Source organism: Cricetulus griseus, chromosome 2 (assembly GCF_003668045.3).
Source record: "Cricetulus griseus strain 17A/GY chromosome 2, alternate assembly CriGri-PICRH-1.0, whole genome shotgun sequence".
Classification (NCBI taxonomy): Eukaryota; Metazoa; Chordata; class Mammalia; order Rodentia; family Cricetidae; genus Cricetulus; species Cricetulus griseus.
In genome coordinates, this window is record NC_048595.1 from 257,239,229 (window position 1) to 257,260,438 (window position 21,210).

The 21,210-nt window shown below is 39.9% G+C and overlaps 2 protein-coding genes across 4 annotated transcripts in view; one reads left to right on the forward strand and one right to left on the reverse strand.

Annotated features, from left to right (window-relative positions):
- Kpna5 (karyopherin subunit alpha 5) overlaps window positions 1-1,604 on the reverse strand; it is a 51,569-nt gene extending 49,965 nt beyond the window's left edge. Inside the window, exon 1 of the mRNA XM_035440354.1 lies at window positions 1,488-1,604. Coding sequence (XP_035296245.1) covers window positions 1,488-1,536 — 49 coding nt within the window. The 5' untranslated portion in view covers window positions 1,537-1,604. The remainder of the gene's footprint in view (window positions 1-1,487) is intronic.
- A 148-nt stretch (window positions 1,605-1,752) lies between these two features.
- Window positions 1,753-19,941, forward strand: Zup1 (zinc finger containing ubiquitin peptidase 1). 3 transcript variants are annotated; one of them, XM_027402111.2, is made up of 10 exons: window positions 1,753-1,892; window positions 3,249-3,844; window positions 4,868-4,978; window positions 7,328-7,449; window positions 12,224-12,392; window positions 15,352-15,540; window positions 15,707-15,872; window positions 17,547-17,698; window positions 18,094-18,314; window positions 19,710-19,941. In XM_027402111.2, the coding sequence occupies exons 2-10, from the start codon at window positions 3,289-3,291 to the stop codon at window positions 19,755-19,757; spliced, it is 1,734 nt and encodes a 577-aa protein (XP_027257912.1). In that variant the 5' UTR covers window positions 1,753-1,892; window positions 3,249-3,288; the 3' UTR covers window positions 19,758-19,941. The 3 variants fall into 3 exon arrangements, with proteins under 3 accessions (XP_027257912.1, XP_027257914.1, XP_035296244.1); XM_027402113.2 differs by lacking the exon at window positions 19,710-19,941 and adding an exon at window positions 18,971-19,666; XM_035440353.1 differs by lacking the exons at window positions 7,328-7,449; window positions 12,224-12,392.
- The last annotated feature ends 1,269 nt before the right edge of the window (window positions 19,942-21,210 follow it).

The window sequence follows — 21,210 nt, forward strand, 5'->3', positions numbered from 1 at the left end:
TTGGCCACTCCCACAATGTCTGCACCTCTGTTGCCCCAGCACAGACTGGAGGCATGACAGACTATAGGCTGAAGGTTTTGTGGCCAGGTTGATATCCCACAATTGGAAGTCTTGCCTGGTTACAGAAGATGGCCTGTTCACCTTTCTTCATTAACTAAACCAGTCTTGGAGGGAAAGATGAATCACACAGGAAACTGGTGATGGAGGAAATCTGCAGGTGGGGTTTTAGCTTCACCTTGTTTAGACATTTCACAAAGTTTTCTTTTATTCAGCCCTTCAAATTCCTTCCCAGTTTTCTGAATATTTTTAATAATCTAGGGAATTCACTTTTTTGCTAACCTCTCAGCTAATTGGTGACTATTAATCTGCTCATTTTCTCGTTTGCATTGTTCTGCAAGAATACCATTTGCTCTTATAATGACTTCTGCTCTTTTACCCTCCTTTAGCAGATTCAGAGAAGCAAAAGGTTTTTTTGTACCACATTGAACCACATCCTCAGCATTTAAAAATATTATACTTATCAGATTATGTCACACACACCCCATTTAAATACTCCAGTAGCTTCCTCAGAGGGCAAAGCGTGTCTAAGACTCTGCAGCTCTAAACTTACTCTGTAATCCAGTGGTTCTCAACCTTCCTAATGCTGCAACCCTTTAGTTAAATTCCTAAATCTGTGGTGACCCCAACCGCAAAATTATTGCTACTTTGTAACAAATTTTGCTGTTATGAATTGTAATGTTAATAACTGTGTTTTCCAAGTCTTAGACCACTCTGTGAAAAGTAATTCGACTCCTCCCCCACTCAAATAGATGGAGACATACAAGTTGAGAACCACTCAATCACTCTTCTAGCACGTTGTGGCTTAGACCCTCAAAATTCCTGTTGCTTCAGTCTTAGTCTTCTTTCTTGTTAGTTTTTTTTGTTGTTGTTGTTCAACACGATGTCCTCCTCGTTAAACAGAACTGTCCCTAATATTAGTAACTCCGTAAGCAGACTTTGTAACATTAATACTGTCTTTTTAAAACCAGACTTTCTTACATCAGTAGCTTTATGGAGAGACTTCCTGACATTAGTACTTCTGTAACTCAGTTTGCAACACTTATGGTGTCCGTTTTATTTCTTTTTCTTGTCTCTGCCTCACCAAGAATGTCCTGTGCTTTGTGTATCAGTTCGCAGGGCACCTCCAGGTACAAACAACACTTCTAGTGGGAACTCTGGGGAGACGGTAACTACAGGCAGCAGACAACTTTGTAACCTTGACGAAGGAACCTGCCTTAATTAACCTGCATAATTTAGAACCTGACACTAAGACAGTGAGCAAATAGAAACACGTGTTTGCCATAGGCTCCGACGTATACATATACTCAGATAAATTTCAAAAAAATCTCAGAACCTAGTTTTTCTTTTCGCAAATCTGGCATGGAAACTGCGACGGGAGGATGATGGGAGGGACCAGGGATGCTCTAGCAAAGGATGCAAACACTCACCACAGGTCCCAGAATGCATCACAACTCGGACTGATCTGCAGAGAGGCATGCTGGGATCTCCTTCCCGGCGTTGAGGAAGTGCTGCTGTGCATGCGGTACTGCGGCGGCTCTCGGAGGCCCGGGTCCCTTTCGGTTCGCGGTGGGGCAGAGTCCCGGGAGGCCTGGCCCGCGGCGCTCAGGCGAGCTGTGCGGGCCGCGGCGGCGGGCGCTGGTGGCTTCCGCGGAGGGAAGGGGCAGCGGTGCAGCCGCGGGTCGGGGTCCCCAGGCCGCCCTGGGTAGCTGCAGGTCCGGTTCCCTGAGCCCGGTGGGACGTTGGCGCAGAACTTTGTCGAATTCGGGCCTTACCGCCTTCGCCCCCGCGTACCCAGGCTACCTTCGTCAGTCTTGGCCTATCTCAATTCCAGTGTATCCTTTATCTGCTGTGCCCCAGCTCCTGGAAGAAACGAAACTGGGTGTCAGGAGAAGTAACTTCCTTCTAGAATCAGAAACTTATTTCCCTTATCTGGAGAGAAACGAGAAAAAAGAGGGGAAAAAATGTAGAGAGATTTTGTAAAGATTTATTTAGATGAAAGGGATAATTGCCCTCGTCTTTTTTTTTTTCTTTCTGTTATTAAGTTCGTGACACCTGGGTGATTGTCTAGTTAGGAAAGTGGTGGTGTGATTGCTTAAAAGTTTTGTTTTTTTTTAAACACCTTCCTATAAGTAGTCAGCATTCCATTAGCCCCTCAAATCTAAATACTCATAACTCGTTTGATACTGAACTTCAGAGGGATGAGTTGTTCGATAACATAATGAAGCCAGCGTCTATAACCCAGTTTCCTAGATTCTGGGAGTAAGTGCTGTTTCCCGACAGCCTCTTAGCTTTTGCCTTTGGGCTGTGCAGTGTGTGTTTGTCTTCCATCATTTTCTAGCTGTAGTAACCTGTCTGATCCAGGGTTTCCATGTATGTGAAACCATATATGTAAAATGGTAGCAGTAGTGTTCAGTTTGACATATGTGAAGCTCTGAAGTGTCACTAAGGTGCAGTTACTCTCATACTACATGCAAGTAAATATGTTGATCAACTGTAGACTGTTGTTTTCTTTTAATCATATCTTGCTTGGACAACTAATTAAATATACTTTTTTTTTAACCTCTTAAACCAAACACTTTGAATTTTTGTTTTGTGAGGTGGAGTCTCACTATGCAGCTCTGACTGGTTTGGAACTATGGACCAGGCTGGCCTCCAATTCGTGGAGAGCCACCTGCCTCTGCCTTAGGTGTTCATCACCATGCCTTAGTGAAATGTTTTATTTATTTTATTATTTTCTTTGCTATCTTAAAGTTAAGGCACAGGTTGAATATCCTTTATCTAAAATATTTAGAAATACAAGGCTAAACACAATTTATGCATGTATCATGTATATCTTGTATTTTCATGTATATATATATATACATGTGTATTTATATTTTCTGTGTGCCTGTGTTTTGACTGTCATCCATCACATGAGATTAGGCATTGATCCACTAGTGACATGAAGTTAGAGCTCACAGGTTTTGGATTTTGGAGCATTTGGAGTTTGTATTTTTGGATCAGAGATGTTTGTAGTCAGCTTGTAGATCAAACTTGTAGTGAGGTTTTGGTTGAGACTTAGAAGTAAGTGTGTATATTTACGGAATGATAAATACACTGAATATTCTTTGCCAAAGCTAATACTGCTTCAGATACTCCAGTTCCAAATCACTTTATGAAATGTGCTTTTCTTGAACTCTTACTTTCAGACTTATAATTTTGTGTGACTTTTAGGTCCATACCTCCACCATGCTTTCCTGTGACATATGTGGTGAAACAGTAACCTCAGAACCAGACATGAAGGCTCACCTAGTGGTTCACATGGAAAGCGAAGTTACATGTCCATTTTGCAAGTTGTCAGGTATAAATTATGATGAGATGTGTTTTCATATTGAAACTGCTCATTTTGAGCAGAATACACCAGAAAGAAACTTTGAGAGGCTAAATGCAATACAGTATGAAAACCCGGACAGCAAGAATACCACCCTGCAGAGTACAACGGAGGTTAATTCAAGTATTCATTCAGCTTGTGCATCAAATTTTCCAAAAAATTCATCCCACCATCTTCCTAAAGATGGGACTTTAAAACATGAAGCTTTTCATACAGAGAGCATAACTGAATCTAGAAAGTGCCTGAAAAGCCCGGAAAAGCAGTCTGGATTGTCTGTGGTACAAGGATCAATTTATGAAACCACGTACAGTCCTCCTGAATGTCCATTTTGTGGGAAAATAGAAGAGCGAAGTCAAGATATGGAGATGCACGTAAAAACAGAGCACGCCAGTCTCTTAGAAACTCCACCAGAAGGTAAAGTGCTCAATGTATTTAATTGTAATAAAAGCAATAGTCTCAGTTTAATCTTTGGCATCAAGTTAGCTTGCTAACTGGTAAAAATGTGCTTCTAAGATTCAGTTTCTGACCTATCTTATTCAGGTCACCATGTGTGTCCCAGATAACAAGGTCAGGTCATTAGGCTTAGTGGCTAGCACCTTTATCTACTGACCCATCTCACTTGCTCCTGTGGCAGAATATAAATTTAAGATGTGTTACATTCTTTTATGTTGTGGAACATTTTTTTTTAATGATACAAAGATGGGTTCCATTTGTTTGATTGATGAAATTAACTTGGGGTCAGGAGACTCAGCAACTAGCTGACAGGAAGTGGTAGGGGGGAACCTTGTGCATTCTTAAGTGGGGGCTGAGCACAAGGACGTGCTGTTTGGGGGGAGACTTGAGCTAGGAGAAAAGGTTGGTTAATTGCTATCCAGCCTCTCTGAATGAGCAGAATTTCACCTCAGCCTTTGAATCTATCTAGAAGGATAGAGATCTAGATAAAGTCCCCTTTAGCTGCCATGATAGAGCCAGTGCTCAAGGAAACAGAATTCCTGCTTGGGGCCAAATGGCTACAGTTAGTTGCTGATAAGGACAGCAATTGCTTAAGGGGCAGCTACTGAATTTAATGATAAACAACATGCCCCCAGAGAAGTAGTTTTCCAATACAACTATAAAGTGCTTTTGTTTTTGCAGTAAGGTTAGGAAGTAGTAGAAAGTCTTTGATGTTTTGTTTGTTTCTTGAGGCAGGGTCTCAGTGTATAGCCTTGGCAGGCCTGGAAATTGATGTGTGGATCAGGCTGACTTTAACTTACAGAAATCTGATTGCCTCTGCCTCCTGAGTGCCATGGTTAAAATTGTTCACCACTATGCCTGGTGACATGGTTTAATGCTAACTACAAAAACACTCTACTCATAAAGTGTACACAGTCCTTGGCATGGGGTGAAAAGTTTAAAAGTTCTACAAATAAAAAAAGCCTTTCTACATCTCTAATACAGACTGTCATCAACCACTCTATGACTGTCCCATGTGTGGGCTCATCTGTACAAATTACCATATTCTCCAGGAACACGTGGACTTGCATTTAGATGAAAGCAGCTTTCAGCAAGGTATGTTTATGTCTAAAAGTGTTTTCATTTCTACTTCTAGAACACACATGTCTTTTAGGTTAGGGATACGATGAAAAAGTCACCCTGTTTAGAAGTGAATCTGTTCTTTAAATAATCCCCGGGTAGCTGCACCGCTTTCCTTGAAGTCTTACTGAGAAATTGTAAAGGATGAACTGTGGAGACAGCATCCAAACCAAGGTTAGACATCGTGGGTTTGGCTTGACATGTAGAGAATACACCATTTAAGACAGTGCTTTTTTAAAAAGTGCTTTTTTGCCATTTAAAAGTTTCTCTTGACAAGTTGGGGCCATGCTTTCATTGGTTTGAAGTAATGAAGTTAACCTTTAGCCAGCAAGATTTTCCAACTAAGAAGCTGCCACTTTAAAAAACTAGGTGAATTTATGTGACTCTTGTAACTATTGTGTGACAAAACTTTTCGGGGCAGGGTGGAGGTGGGGAAGCAGCACACATGTCTGCTTACCTCAGATAGGAAACCTGTGACAGACCAAAGTACTAATACTACCTAAGTTCAGTTTGGTCAATGAATTTTATTGGGGCTACTTATAGGAGTTTGAGTGAGGAGTTACTTATGAGAGCAGAAATGATAGAGCCTCATTGTGTAGCTCTGGCTATGTGTAATATCGGGCTAGAACTCACAGAGCGCCCCTTGCCTCTGTCTCCCATGTGCTGGGATTAAAGGCGTGCACTGCCATGCTCAGTGTACAGGTCAATTTTATGGAGACATTTTCTCAATTGAGAGTCCCTCTTTCCAAATGACTGTAGCTTGTGTCAAGTTGACATAAAACTAGCCACCACCTCTATCTTCCTTTGCAGAAGGTAGTAAGGGAATGCTGTGGGAGGGTAACCTTTTAGAAGCTGAATATCTGCTGATTCTTACTTTGTGGGTAGGCTTTGTGATGGTGCATATATTCTGTAAACCAGTGCAGAGAGTCTCAGGGCATGCTAAAAATCAGTTATGAGTTACATACCCAAGAACATAAGGGAGAATCAAATAGAAAGGTATAACAACTAGGAGGCTTGGAAGAGAGAATATTCAGTTTTGGAGTTAAATCATCAGGTTTGTGGATTGTAATGTCTCTGGATTGAGGAATACCTAGAAGATTCCTTAGCTATTCTGGGGTGTCTCTGTGTGTTTCCAAGGAACACTCATGTGTGTAACGATAAGTCTTTCCACCAGCCGCCTGGTTCCACCCGCCATCGAGTTAGGGCCCCAAGTAACACACAGATATTAATGTTAGGTACAGTGCTGCTGGCCAATGACTAGGATTTCTTATTTGCTAGCTGAGTCTTAATTATCAACTATAACTATTAAACTATATATTTTATAAACTTATTGAGGACACAGGTGGCAAGTGTCCTGTCTTCTGGGGCTCACATGACGACTCTCTCTCTACTACATTTCCCAAAATCCTCATCGACTCCTAGTCCTACCTATCTTGCTTTCCTATTAGCCAACAGTGCTTTATTCATCAGCCAATAAGATGCCCCCCATCATGTGTATATGGGCAAACTGAATGGAGAAGATCTATATTCAATGTGGACAGGTAGCATTCAATTCAGCCAAGATTCTAGATGGACCAGGACAGTTGAAGAAGGGGCAAACTCATTTTGGCTCTTCCTTCAGGATTGGGACTTGTGTTTTCTACTGTTGCTCTTTGCCTTTAGACTGCAGAGTATTTGGCCTTTGGACTCTGGGACTGTTGTGAGCATCCCAACAGAAATCTTGAGCCTTTGACCTCAGACTTGGATCTCTGTCCATCACAAACTGCTCACTCTGGCTCTGTGTGTGTGTGTGTCTGTGTGTCTGTGTGTGTCTGTGTGTCTGTGTCTGTGTGTGGTGTTTTTGTCTCTCTGTCTCTCTCTGTGTGTCTTGCTCTGGCTCTTGCTCTGTGTGTCTGTGTGTGGTGTTTCTATCTTGCCCTTGGTCCTGTTTTTACTGGAGAACCCTGAAGAATAAAGGAATCTAAGAAACAAGATACCATACAGATACCACTGTTAAAAGAATCTGAGTTTCACTGGGAGACATGAAGCAAGTCATTACACTGTAAAATTATTTCTCCTTTTTGGGTAAAACTATAATGAAACAGTTGGAGATAGTGAAGGTATACTTTGTACTCTTTATTACTTTCTTCTCATTTGTTTCAAAAAGGAATCTCCATTAGTTGTATTCAGAGGCATCAATGAAAAGTGCCACTTAACCTTTCTTTTTTTTTTTCCTCAGCAGATAATACTTCATAAAGTTGTCAGGAAGAACAAGTCAATTAGTTAATGAGGAGAGCTTGTGGCAGCCTAAGTACTGAGTGAATATTGCTTGTTTCTCTCTAATAGGCATGGACAGAGTCCAGTGCTCTGGTGATAGAGAATTAGCTGAGCAGCTTCAGCAAGAAGAAGACAGGAAGAGGAAATCTGAGGAATCAAGGCAAGAAAGGGAAGAGTTCCAGAAGTTGCAGGTACAGAGATCAGTAACAGTTTTATTGAGTAGAGTTCTTATTTCCCATATATGCTTTTTTGGGGGTGGGGAGGCAAAAACACTTAAAAGTAGCTATTTTCCAAAGCCAGAGAGCTGGCTTAGTTATTAGGAGTGCTTGCTTCGCCAATAGATGACTTGAGTTCATTTCCCAGCCCCTACTTCAGGCCGCTTAGAACTGTTTATAATTTCAGCTACACACACACACACACACACACACACACACACACACACAGCCATTCTTGACTGTGCATGTGGCACATGCCTTTAATCCCAGCATTAGGGAAAAAGAGGAAGGTAAATGAATCTTTTAAGTTTGAGGCCAACCTGGAACCCATCAAAAAACAAAGCAAAACAAAAAACAATGTAGCAGTCTATTCAGATACTGGAATAATCATTTCAGATAAAATATGTGAAAAATTTCCACAGAAAACACACAGGGTTTTGTTTTCATTTTTCTTTCTTTCCTGTGTTTAGATGAAGAACAAAAATAAAGTGTTTGTGATTTGCCCTGGGTTAGACAACTGTTAGGTAGAAAAGGATACATGTAAAAATATGCAAATGACAGGCAGATTGTAAAACTATACCGAGACTCTGCCTGTCTGTTTACTTAAAATTATTGTGTATCTCTCCTTAGTTTTGTTTTTGTTTTTATTTTTTGGGTTTTTGTTGTTGTTTGAGACAGGGTTTCACTGTTTAGCTCTGTCTGTCCTGGAATTCGCTTTTTAGACAAGGCTGGCCTCAAACTCGAAAAGATCCACCTGCCTCTGCCTCCCAAGTGCTGGGATTAAAGGCGTGCATCACCACTGCCTGGCTGTGGACTGGAGGGATGGCCCAGAGGTTAAGAGCAGTGGTTACTATTCTAGAGGACGCAGGTTTAGCATGGCTGCTCACAATTTCAGACATTTTTATATAACGAACATTCAGAGGTTGGTGTTTCATGATGTTTTAGGACACATTTTCCTATTGTGAACAAAGTATCTATTGGATTAAACTTGCAGCATCTGAGGGTTTTTAATGCTTTAAAAATTTTAATAGATGTTTCTCCTTTTTATTTCTAATTTGTGAACTGTGTCTGGTTTTTTTGTACTGAAAATGCTTGTAGCGTTTTTAAATGCTTTTTGTATGTGTTAATAGAATATTATAAAGAGTTATAGTGAATAGATTTGAAAATGTTCCTAGATTTACATATATCTGAAAGCGGCCTTTTTTCTCAGACATCTTACACATGACTATTTTTGCTTGAAATGTGTTTTGGAATGTCTAATTTAAGATTCTTACCACCTCACAATTTCACTAGTTATTCATTTCTTTGCAAAATGTTTTTCATATCAGAATTCAGACTAGTGTGAAAAAGTGTTTTTTTTTTCTAAGTCTTTTTTGCCATATATACTAGATCTACAGCACTACAGCCATAGTTGTCTATAGAAACAATTTAAGGGAGGGCTGACTTATTTGGACTCATAGTTCCAGTCCATTATGGTGGAAAACACATGGAAAGGCCATTCACATGACAGTGGACCAGGAAGCTGATTGTATGACAGCAATCCAGCCTGTATCACAACTTCCCACACATCCACAACCTCCCCAAATAGCACCTTGGTCTGGGACACGGGTATTCAAAACATGGCCTGTTGTTTCCTGTTTGAAATGTGACACCATAAAAAAGACCAATGTCTTCTGAATATCAACAATAAGAAAGTCCCTGGCATTTAAAGAGGGCTGTTACTGTGTTAGTTACTTGTTGCTGTGACCAGACACCTGACAAGAAGCAACATAAAGGAGGGAGTGTTTGTTTGCCTTACAGTATGAGGGGATGTAATCTTTTATAGGGTGGACATGACAGGGGGGATGGGAAGTAGATGGTTACACTGCGTCCACAGTTAAGGAAACAACACAGTGTTACAGGTCTCAGTTCACTTTGTCCTTTTCTTTCAGTCTGCAACTCCAGCCCATGGGATGGTGCAGTACACATTCAAAATGGGTCTCCCACTTGAATTAACCAAATCTATAGGCTCTCTCACATTAAGTCCCCAGGGTTTGTTTTAATGTTGATTGTTGCTTTTATTTATTTATTTGTGTGTGTGTCTGTGTGTCTCTCTCTGTGTATGTCTATGTGTGTGTGTGTGTCTCTGTGTCTGAGTGTCTCTGTGTGTGTGCCTGTGTGTGTGTGTGTGTGTGTGTATGTGTGAGTGTGAGTGTGAGTGTTCCTGTGCCCAGTGACATAGAAAGAACAACTATGGGGAATCAGCTTTCCTCCACTAGGGGTTTCAGAGGTCTAACTCAGGTCACCGGCCTTGCATGGCAAACACTTTTACCCAATGAGCCCCCCCCCCCAGCTGTAAATGGGACTGTAAATCTCATCAAGTTGACAGTCAAAATAAACCATTGCAACTCTGCCATTTGTCAGCCTGACGTTCACACACACCGATTTTAAATTGTAGTTTTCCACTCTTTGTCTCTTGTGACTGTCCATCATGGACAAAAGCATTCAGTTCAACCTCATAAGTCCCCATAGTCTTTAATGTCAGCACCACTGGAAAGTATGATTATGGAGTGAAGGTACTGTCTTAACTGTAAATTCCTATAACATTAAAAAAAAAAATTCATGCTGTCTCACAATGTACAATGCATTCTCTTTGACTTCCAAAGATCTCATAGTCTCTAGTACAGTACTGTTCAAAGGTGTAAGTGCAGAGTGTTTTGTGATGCTCATGTAGTGTTTTTATTGTAAGCCTCTATAATATTACAAAACAAGTTTAATACTTCTACCATGTGGTGATAGAGTGAATATTCTGATTCCAAAAAGGAAGAATGGGGACATAGCAAAAGAAATATCAGACCAAAGCAAAATGCAATCCAGCAGACCAAGTACCAAATCCTTCAGCTCTGTGGTAGGCATCTGGTATTTGTGATGGTATCACTGGATTCCAGAGGGCTTGGGTAGTCCTGCCTCTCCAGCTCTGCTGCCTGTAACACAAATAGCCTTTCTTTTGGGCCATTTCACTCTGCCTATAGCTTTCCTCAGTAGATGTCTCATGGTTCTGTCATCTCCAGCATCCTAGGATCACTATTACAACTTGTGCTTTACCTTCACAGCTTTAGTCACTGACCGCTTGGGGCTTCCTTGCTGGGACTTTGCTGTGCAAGGACCCTGCCGCACATTCATGGCTTCAGTGGCTTTCTAGAGCCATGGTGCAAGACCCAATGAGTCTTACATTGTTCATGCCTGCAAAATTAGTACCACTTTGACAACACTCAAATTCTATTACTTTCTTTCAATGAAGCCTTGCCCTTTGGAGCATAGTTGCCTTTGACCTTGTGTGCCAACCATGACAAAACACTTTCCTACACCACAGTTTTTGATTATGAAACTGGTCATTGGTATTCTCAGCTTAGGCACCCTCCTTTCAAATGAATTGCCTCTTTCATTAGATTGAGCCTTTAGTGGATAAAATTAAGGCTCCTTTCCTGATGTTGCAGGGCACATTTCTCTCTTTTGTGCTGATCTGTTTAACAATCTTCTTAGTCACTGATCTATTGCTGTGAAGAGACACCATACCAAGGAAACTCTTATGAAAGAAAGCATCTAATTTGGGGCCTTGTTTACAGTTTCATAGGGTTAGTCCATTATCATGGTAGGGAGCATGGCAGCAGGGAGGAAGACATCGTGCTAAGAAGGGAGCTGGGAATTCATCTTGATCAGCAGGCAGAGGGAAAGAGCCTAGGCCTGGCACAGACCTCAAAGTGTACCTCAAGTGACACACTTCTTCAATAAAGCCATGCCTACTCCAACAAGACTATACTTCATCCTTCACAAATAGTTCTACTAACTGGAGACCAAGTCTTCCAACATAGAGCCTATAGGGACCATGCAGATTCAGATCACCACACAATTGCTGCTGCTTTAAGAAATAAAAATTATTTGTGGGTGTGAGTGTACATATGCCATGGCAAGCCTGTGGAAGTTAGAGGAAAACTTCTAAGAGTTGGTTCTCTCCTTCCAACATGTAGGTCTCAGGGTTTGAAGTCAGGTAATCAGGTTTCAGAAGCAAATGTCTTCACCCACAGAGCTATCTCACCTGCAGGGACAGGTGAACGACTTTATCCTTTTTATTCAGTCTGTGAATAACCCTATGTGATAGTGTCATATTTAGGATGGTTTCCTATCTCTGTTAGCTCAAAATAGACTACTTCACAGACATACCCTAAAGTGTGCCTATGGTCATTTTAAGTCACTTCAACCCTGGTAATCAAGATTAACCATGACAAAGCTGTAACTTGTAAGTTGTTTACATCTTAGGAAGCTTATCCATAAATGCAGTTTATGCATTTGAGTCTCTCAGTCCATTTTGCAAAGACAGCTCATTTTCTCTGTAGCATGATTGATATGTAGACTAAGTAGGCCTTTGTGGATTAGTGTTGGGACAAAATAGCAAGTTCCTGTAAGTTCCCATAACCAGCAGTATCTTTAGAATTTTGCCTTTTATAGTACCTTTAGTAGAAAGAGGAGTCTTTCATTTCTATTCTACAAGGAAAGCAACTAATTATTTGTAAGAGCTACAAAAGCTTACAGAGAAATATCTAATTATTAAGTTATGGATGTATGATTTAATTTCCATAAAAATCTTTGCTTGTATGAAAAATACATACACCAAACTATTTCAATATACATTTTCAAAAAATAAAAGTTGAAAGTTCCATTTGATTGAAGTACGGGGGCATAAAAATAAGTTATTTGTTTTTATGTTCACTAGCGGCAGTATGGTTTAGATAATTCTGGAGGATACAAACAACAGCAGCTACGGCATATGGAGATAGAAGTAAATAGGGGAAGAATGCATCCATCTGAATTTCATAGCAGAAAAGCTGACATGATGGAATCAATAGCTATTGGTATTGATGATGGAAAAACAAAAACTTCTGGTGAGTGCTTAAACATCCAAGCTGCAGTTTTAATATTGCATATACCACTGGAATGATAAAATCACATGAATTTGCTGAATTTTTCAGTCAACGGTTTATATAGTTTGAGGTGAGATCGTGTGTTCACATATTTTTTACAAAAGTTTTAAAACGAAACTTCTATTTTTATAGTAAATAATTCACTTAAAGTAATTTAGTTCTCTTGTATTAACTAACAGCAATGGAAATGAATCATTAGGGTTTTTTTTTACACTTTATTAGCATATGTTAATTATATATAATATTGTTTCATTATGATATTTTCATACAGGTATGTAATATATTTTGGTCATATTCGCCACTACCATCCCATTACCCTAGTTGTCCTCCTACTCCTATTGCTCCCTTTTTTCCTCTTCCAGCCAGTGTCTTCCCTTGGCCCCTCCCACATCCACATCCATGTGCTTTTTTGTTTATGTTTATTTAGTTTTGTTTAAAGTTTACTTATAGGAACATAGATGAGGGGTTATTTACACAAGAGGAGGGGAGGGACCTTATGAGCTCCCATCTAGAAATAGTTTAATGTCTGTAAATCCTCAGGGATGGGTGGGTCCTTGTGAACACCTCTTTCCTCTATGAGAGAGTGTTGGCAAGCACAGAACTGTTCAGATAGTCCTGCTGCTTGTTTGAAAGCCAGCAGACCTGCCATGCCCGGAAGACAGCTCTGATGTTTTTCAACCCCCTCTTCCTTGATGTTTCCTGAGCCTTGGAGGGGTTGATATAAATACCCCATTTAGGACTAAATATCAAATACTCATTTATTCTCACTCAGTTCTTTGACTGGTTACTGACACCCATTATCAAACACTAATATATGGATGTAAATCTAAACATTTAGAAAACAGTTTGATAGACACATCATTTCAGTTTGGCAAAACTGTAGTAGCTTTCCTACTTGGGACCATGAGTTACCTACCCAGGAGGATTTTGACAGTGTTTACAGTACCAGACTAGACATCCCTCTTATAGATCCACCTTTAATCCAGTCAGAAAGTGCTTGGTTACCCCAAAGCAATTATGTCACTGAACCTTTAGCTTAAATTATTGGTTGTTTGAATTCATTACAAAAACATAATATAAGCCACCTGCAAAATTTTACATCTCTTTAGAGCCTCCTCCATCTGAGTCATCCTGACCCTTCATGTTCCCGTCCTCCATCCCCTCCACTCTACCCTCTCCAGCCTCCAGGTTACTTAGGAGATTTCATCTGTTTCCCCTTATTTTAAATATATATTACGGGTGTGGGAATTTCACCTGCATGTGTGTCTGTGCACTGCTTAGATGCCTGGTGCCCATGTAAGCCCAATTTTGCATCACATACTCTAGAACTGGATTTACAGATGGTTTTAACCACTACATAGGTGCTGGGAATTGAACCTGGTTCCTCTGGAAGAGTAGCTGTGAAACAGCTTTACAGTCCCTATATTTTTAATCTACCTAGTATTTATTTATTAAGGGGTTGGGGCTGGGGATGGAAGGAAAGGTGGGGATCTGGAGTTTTCTCCTCATTTCTAACAGTGTTGCATTTGTAGTACTTATATATGACAGAACCAGTTTTTCTGGCACCACTTATTGAATCTGTTTTCCCTCTACAAAGGTGTGGGACCCCTGGAGTTTGTGTCACGGGTGGTTTTGAACTGCCCAGGGTGGGCACTAGGAACTGAACTCGAGTCTTACAAGAGTAGCAAGTGTCCTTTTCTACTGAACCTCTCCAGCCCCATGGCATAATTTTTAATTTTTGTTGTTAGTTATACAAGTGTCTATTAGAGCAGTCATTATTTAATACCCCCTTATTTATTTACAGCCTTGTTATTTTTAACATAATTTAACAAAAGGTAATTTTTTTTGAAAACATCTAAGGAAATTTAGGAATAAAAAATACTTGTCATAAGAAGAAAAAATGTCTTTAATGTGGTTGTGTGATATCATTGCTAAGACAAAGGTTACCAGGAAATGAGGTGTTTCTGTCTTACATGTGACAAGTATGCCATAGTATACTCAAATACATATTAGTTTATTCTTATAGGTTTTCCCTTTTTCTTGAACTCATCTGAGTCAAGATTTATCTTTCTGCTGCTAGAGTGCCTGTCCCACGTATAAACTGTTGCATGCCAGGTCATCATTTTCCCCCTTGTATAAAGTTAGTACTCAGCCACAAGTCATTTTCATTGTTCTTTTTCTTGAATGTGGGTCTCGTTTAGTTTTTTTTTTTAATTTATAATTAATTTCTGTTCTTCGTGATAGTGGACATATCCATAGCTATTGGTTAAATGGTTGTTTTGATTTATTGTTTTTTTTTTAATTTGTCTCCCCAAAGACATGTTTCCATGTATTTCATTCAAATAAAATATATATGACTTTTCTTTTTTTTTGTGCCACATACCATGAGAAAGCATGAACTACACAAAAGACATCACTGCCCATTAGCTTCAGAGTTTTTGAAGAAGGCAAAGATATACACAGAGAACTGTAATGTTCCGCTATGACAAAGTGTGACTAGACAAGTAGGGGTCATGAAAGAAATAAATGCACCGAGTGCTTTTAAGAGACAGACAAAAGTAACTTGAAGATAATGTTTGGTCCTTACAAGATTTTTATGATTCTAAGTGGAAGAAGAATATTCTAAAAGGAAGAATCAGATGTAAACTTGTCTGAATATTTTGCTTAACCAAATTCTAGCACCACAGTCTAGGATCGTATTTCTAGGGCTATTGTACCAGGCTTTGCAGTTGAAGAGCTTAAAGATGCAGACAACTCCAGGTCAATGCAGGGAGTATTATTTGAGTGTCAGAAAACTTGGGTTGTGGGGACAGTGAGAACATGAGCTAAGGAGCTGTGGAGCGTGATGATGTTAGTCATAAACAGCTATGTAATGGTGACAGTGAATTTTTCTAAGTATCCTAAATCTCTTCTATTTTAGGAATTATTGAAGCTCTCCATAGATATTACCAGAACATTGCCACAGATGTGAGGTGCGTGTGGCTCTCTACAATGGTTGATCACTTTCATTCATCTTTTGGGGACAAAGGTTGGGGTTGTGGTTACAGAAATTTCCAGATGCTACTTTCATCATTGCTACAAAATGATGTGTATGGTGACTGCTTGAAAGGTAGGTAAAATACTGTTATCATCTTTGATTATGATATACAAAGGGTATCATGAATAAGTGTCTTAGAAACTCTTATGGGTTCTTAATAGAGGATATGTTACTATGTCACAGTATTGCTCAGTGCATTAGTACCTGGCTTATGACTTGTTTGCTTATGTAATTTCAGGTATGTCAATTCCTTGTATTCCAAAAATTCAGTCCATGATTGAAGATGCATGGAAGGAAGGTTTTGATCCTCAGGGAGCCTGTCAACTTAATAACAAGTTACAGGGAACAAAGGCCTGGATTGGAGCATGTGAGATTTATACACTTCTGACCTCACTGAGAGTAAAGTATGTACCTGTAAACTCCAGTTAATATTATTGTACTTATTTGCAAATTACCAACATTAAATTTAGTATGACTAAAGTTAACTGCCTTAGCTATGTTTCCCATGCAGTAATAAAATATGCTGACCAAAGCAACACAAGTGAGAAAGGGTTTATTTTAGCTTATGTTTCAAAGGATACAGTTCATCGTGGTAGGGAAATGGGGAAGGTGTAGTGGCGGACAGTAGACTGGCTGTCACATTGTGTCAGCAGTTAGGAAGCAAACATAATAGGGAATGGGAACCTACTGTAAAGGTTTAGGCCTTGCCTTCAGTGATCTGTGTCTCCAGCAAGTCTCCTCCTCCTAGAGTTTCTATGACTTTCCCAAAAGCAGCTGAGGACCAACCTTAATGGGAGCCTCCAAGAGACATTTCACATTCAAACTGTGGCAGCAACCATTAACGGTTTTGAATATTTTTGAGATTTCATTGCCATAGAGACGAGAATGCATAGTTTATGCTAGAATTTAAAATAACCAAGCTATTAAATGCTTTTGGTTATACTTTATAAAAATTTTTTGAGTAACATAGAAGTGAACCTACTTCTACAATCTCATTTATTCAAGATGATTCCATTTAAAGGAAGTTTACCACCATAGTCTGGAGCCAAACTGGAGCTATGTGGAGTCTCACATGTTTTCTTGTGCTCTTCACCAGTAGTGTCTGGAACTGGAACTGAAGAAAACTGAATGTATATTTATTCATGTTTAGAAGAACATATTTAGGATGCTTTTGATGTAAAGAGATGACTACTACTGAAGATTAAAATCGGAATTCATATTCTTTTTTTTCTTTTAATAAAGATATATAAACCATACTGATTGACTTTTTAATCTGTTTCTCTATTTACACTGTTATAAATTATCTGAGTAGAAAAAATCCTACAAGAAGTAAGTTTTCTTTAAAAGAAAACAAAAACCTTAAAGCTTATTATTTTATTGTCTTTAAGTTATGTGTGTACATGCATGTTTGTGTATAAGTGCACATGTGTGTAAGTGCACATGTGTGTAAGTGCCTTTGGATCCCTGAGAGCTGGAGTTGACAGCCAGTTGTGACCAAATGTGGGTCTTCTGCCAGAGTGGTGTGTGCTTGTAACCACTGAGCCAGGCCCCTGATTTTGTATTATTGTGCATGTGCTGGAGTATGCATGTGGAGGTCTTAAGACAAATGTGTGGAGTTGGTCTCCTTCCACCTTGATGTGGGTTCCAGGTGTTGAACTCAGGCCACCAGGCTTGCATAGCAAGCTCTTTTACCCATTGTTCCATCTCGCCACCCCAAAGTCAGGTTCTAGTTGATCATCAGGGATAGAGACATTAGAATAAAAGTGAGTATGTCCCAGGCATACATGGGGTTTAAAAGTCCAGCATGGTCCTTATTTGCTGTTCAGGGAGACTTTTTACATTAGGAAATCTTTGTAATTTTTAGCTCATTCATCAGTCTTATTGTGAGTGGTGATTTGAGTATATTCCCCACAAAATGATAGTTTTTCTATATAAAGAGTAAAAATTTATGTTTACTTTTTCCTCCATAGAAAAATAATGGATTCATAAATTTGTTCTGAAATAAGATGGGGGGGTGTTGGGATAACTATATTTATGCAAATATTGTCTCTAAATTATCTGCTTTGTCAATTGTTTAGGTGCCGCATTATTGATTTCCATAAGTCAACTGGTCCTTCTGGTACACACCCTCGCTTATTTGAATGGATATTGAACTATTATTCTTCAGAGAGGGAAGGGAATTCAAAGGTTGTGTGTACATCTAAACCTCCTGTCTATCTCCAGCATCAGGGTTAGTAGATCTCACGAAAAACTGACATTTTTAAGATAGCAGATTGACTATTGCTTAAGGACAGGTCAAGATTGTAATAGTAGAGGTGGTGGGGTGGAGGGCTATTGTGACTGGTGACTGATCATCACAGCTAATTGCCATTCTGGTATGTTCTTGGGTGATGCAGCATCTTGGAACCTTTGCATTTCTGGTCTTTTTCTGGTTCACTGATCTCACCATTCATCACTTGTCTCCTTGCAGTCTTTACTGAAGGCTTTCTAGACTGCATTTACTTAAAAGTGCAAGTGTGTGTATGTGTGTGTGTCTCGGGCGCACTAAACAGAAGCCCATGCAGAGGCTACATATATAACTGTGTATAGATGTGATGTATTAACTGCTATTTATCCTTTGACTAGGTCACAGTCGAACAATTGTTGGAATTGAAGAGAGAAAAAACCGAACATTATGTTTACTAGTATTTGATCCTGGATGTCCTTCCCGAGAAATGCAGAAACTGTTAAAGCAAGACATAGAGGCTGGTAGTCTTAGGCAGCTACGGAAATCTGTGGGAAATCTAAAACACAAGCAATACCAGATTGTAGCAGTAGAGGGCGTTCTTTCACCAGAGGAGAAAGTTGTAAGTATCAGTATTGGTTGAAGTAGTTTAAATTTTTTAGATAAAATCAGGATTTTCTCTTTTTATCTCCTCACAACTCATTCTATTTCATGAAATGGCAAACACATTTAGTTTTGATATCACTGAGTTTCTAGAATGGCCATTTTAAAATTTATATGACACCTAAATGTCTTGCTTAACCTAGCTGGGGTGGGTTCTGGGAAATTCATTTGGGCCTCCTGCAAGAGCACTATGTCCCCATAACTGTTGAGCACGTTTCCAGCCTAAGGTCTGGAAATTTTATGAGGAAATTAAAAAGAGCACTTATTTGAGTATCTCACATTGTTTCCCTCTAAACACGAGACAGAATGCTCCAGAGGGACATAGAGAAGAACAGGATCAAGGAGAAAGGAGGAACATTTAAAACAGGAGCTGGCCAACCTCAGCTTCTTACCTACAAATAGAAAGACAAGGTCTGCTTACTAGGTTACTCAGTTTAATTAGGCTTAAAAGATTTCTTTGCAATGTCTTTAATCCCCGATCGCAAAAAAAACAGAGCTGAGAGTGGGTTGGAAACAGAACAGGGTGGAGGTGGTGAAAATAGTCAGAATGCATTGTATACATGTGTGAAATATTGACAAGAAAAGAAAAATAATTTAGTAAAACTTATTTAAAAGTACCAGAACTAGGGCTGGAGAGATGGCTAGATTCCTTCAAGAGGCTACACAGGGCCCAGCGCTGGATGAACAGAACTGCAGGTCTGACTTCACCACTCATTGTAAGCATCCGCATTCATAACATGGGAACAATAACCAAGTATTTACCCACTTTCCAAAACTACAAACAGAAAAGCCAGTTAACATGTTGTTCACCTAAGCCCGGCGATAGTGGTGCATGCCTTTAATCCCAGCACTCCGGAGGCAGAGGCAGATACAGGCAGATCTCTGTGAGTTCCAGACCAACCTGGTCTACAAGAGCTAGTTCCAGGACAGCCTCCAAACCCACAGAGAAATCCTGTCTTGAAACTCCCTCCAACCTCCTCTCCCCCCCAAAAAACCATGTTATTCACCTGGAGCCCATGACAACACCTGATCGCCACTTTATAGTCTCAAATGTTATTGTTACTGTGCACTGATAAGCAAGCATCTGCACAAACTAGTAATAGGATTAAAAAGAAGATACAGGGTTGACAAGATGGCTCGGCAATAAGAGGTATTTCCTGCCAAGCCTGACAAACTCTAATCTCAGGATCCACCTATTAAAGAGAACTGACTTCATAGTTGTGCTCTGAGCTCCATGCATGTACACACACATACACACAAAACAATAAATGTAACTAATTTTTAAAAAAATAACAGCATATATAATTTCTAGATTATAAATAATATCCTATTTTCTTCTCAATTCTTTTTCCAGGCCAGGAAACAAGCTTCTCAAGTGTTTACAGCAGAGAAGATTCCTTGAATGAAATATTTAGGTGATTTTTTACTTATCCTTTTTCTGATATTGAACTCTGATACAGTTGAAGAATTTGATTTCATTTAAGTCCTTGATATAACATTTAAGTTATGAATGCCTGTTAAGTTATACTTCTTAGTACTTCATTGTCTAGTAATTGGTTGAATAAAATACCTCTTTGTATTGTTGATTTTGATTTCTCATCCATCCATGTCTCAAAAACTTGTTTTACAAGTTAATATTAATTGGCCCATTGCTTATATGAGTTACTTTTAGTACTTAACATCTATTAATATGTTTAATTTTAAAACAGTTGTTTGAGGCAAGCACTGTTATTAGCCCCATGAAGAAGCTGAATTGCTGAGAGATTAGTCATTAGCCCAAGAGTATAACAAGATGGAGCCCACAGCCGTCTCACTCTATTCTCCACTGCTGTGTTAATCGGGGCTTTATCACTGTGACAAGCACAGGAGCCCATTTAAAGGAGGAAGGCTTCTTTTGCTTCAAGGCTTCAGTAGCTGTAGGCCCACTGTGGTAAGACAGAGCACTGGCTGTAGAATGGTGGTGACAGGGCAGAACCATGCTGCCTCACTGTGGCCAGAAAGTAGGAGAGAGGCAGGGAGTGGCCAGGAACAAGCTGTACCCTCAGGTGCACACCCCACATCGACCTGCTTCCTCTAATTCTCCAGCAGCCCCATCAGATAACCCACCAGTGACTGCTCATGACTAGGTCAGTACTTGTCTAGCTCTTTCAGCTCAATGACTGGATCTACCAGTAGAGTCCAAACTTTGAACAAATGAGCTGGGTTTTGGGGGGAGGGGTGGGGGGTGTGGGAGAGGATAACTTCTGTTATGTAGTGAGAGTGCCTCCTTACTGTGTAGTAATCACCTTGAAAGGACTAAGCAGATGCTATAATAGGCTGCTTGGTCTTCTCTCAGAGATCAGGCCTCAATTTCAGTGTCCTGAGACTGAACAAGCAGTTTCTGGAGGTAAAGCCATGAATAAAGGACAATCAATCTCCAATACCCCCAACAGCAAGGAGGAGGCCTGGTGCATGCAGTACCAGGGCAGGCAGGCCAGGCCTGAACCAGCCTCCACAGCAACTCAAGGACAGGGTTTGGGGCTTGTCCAGGCCTGCCCAAAAAATGAAAAACTAGACTTGACCAGCCCCTGATTAGCTCCAGCCAATTAAAACGTACTAAAATGATTGCCACTTATTTAAGCCAACCAGATCTAAAATGACCTAACTTCCTTAGACACTCCCCTCCATAAGGCTTAAAAGAAGCCCCTACCTCCTCAGTTGGTAGCCATCTTCTTGCCTTTATCAGCCCCAGCATGCTGGAATTAAAAAAAAAAAAAAAAAAAAAAAGACCCTTTGCTTTTGTATCAGATCTGGTCTCTTTGGGATCCTGACTCTAGGCACAACAGCCTTAATATGTAACAAGCTCTAAAACCAAG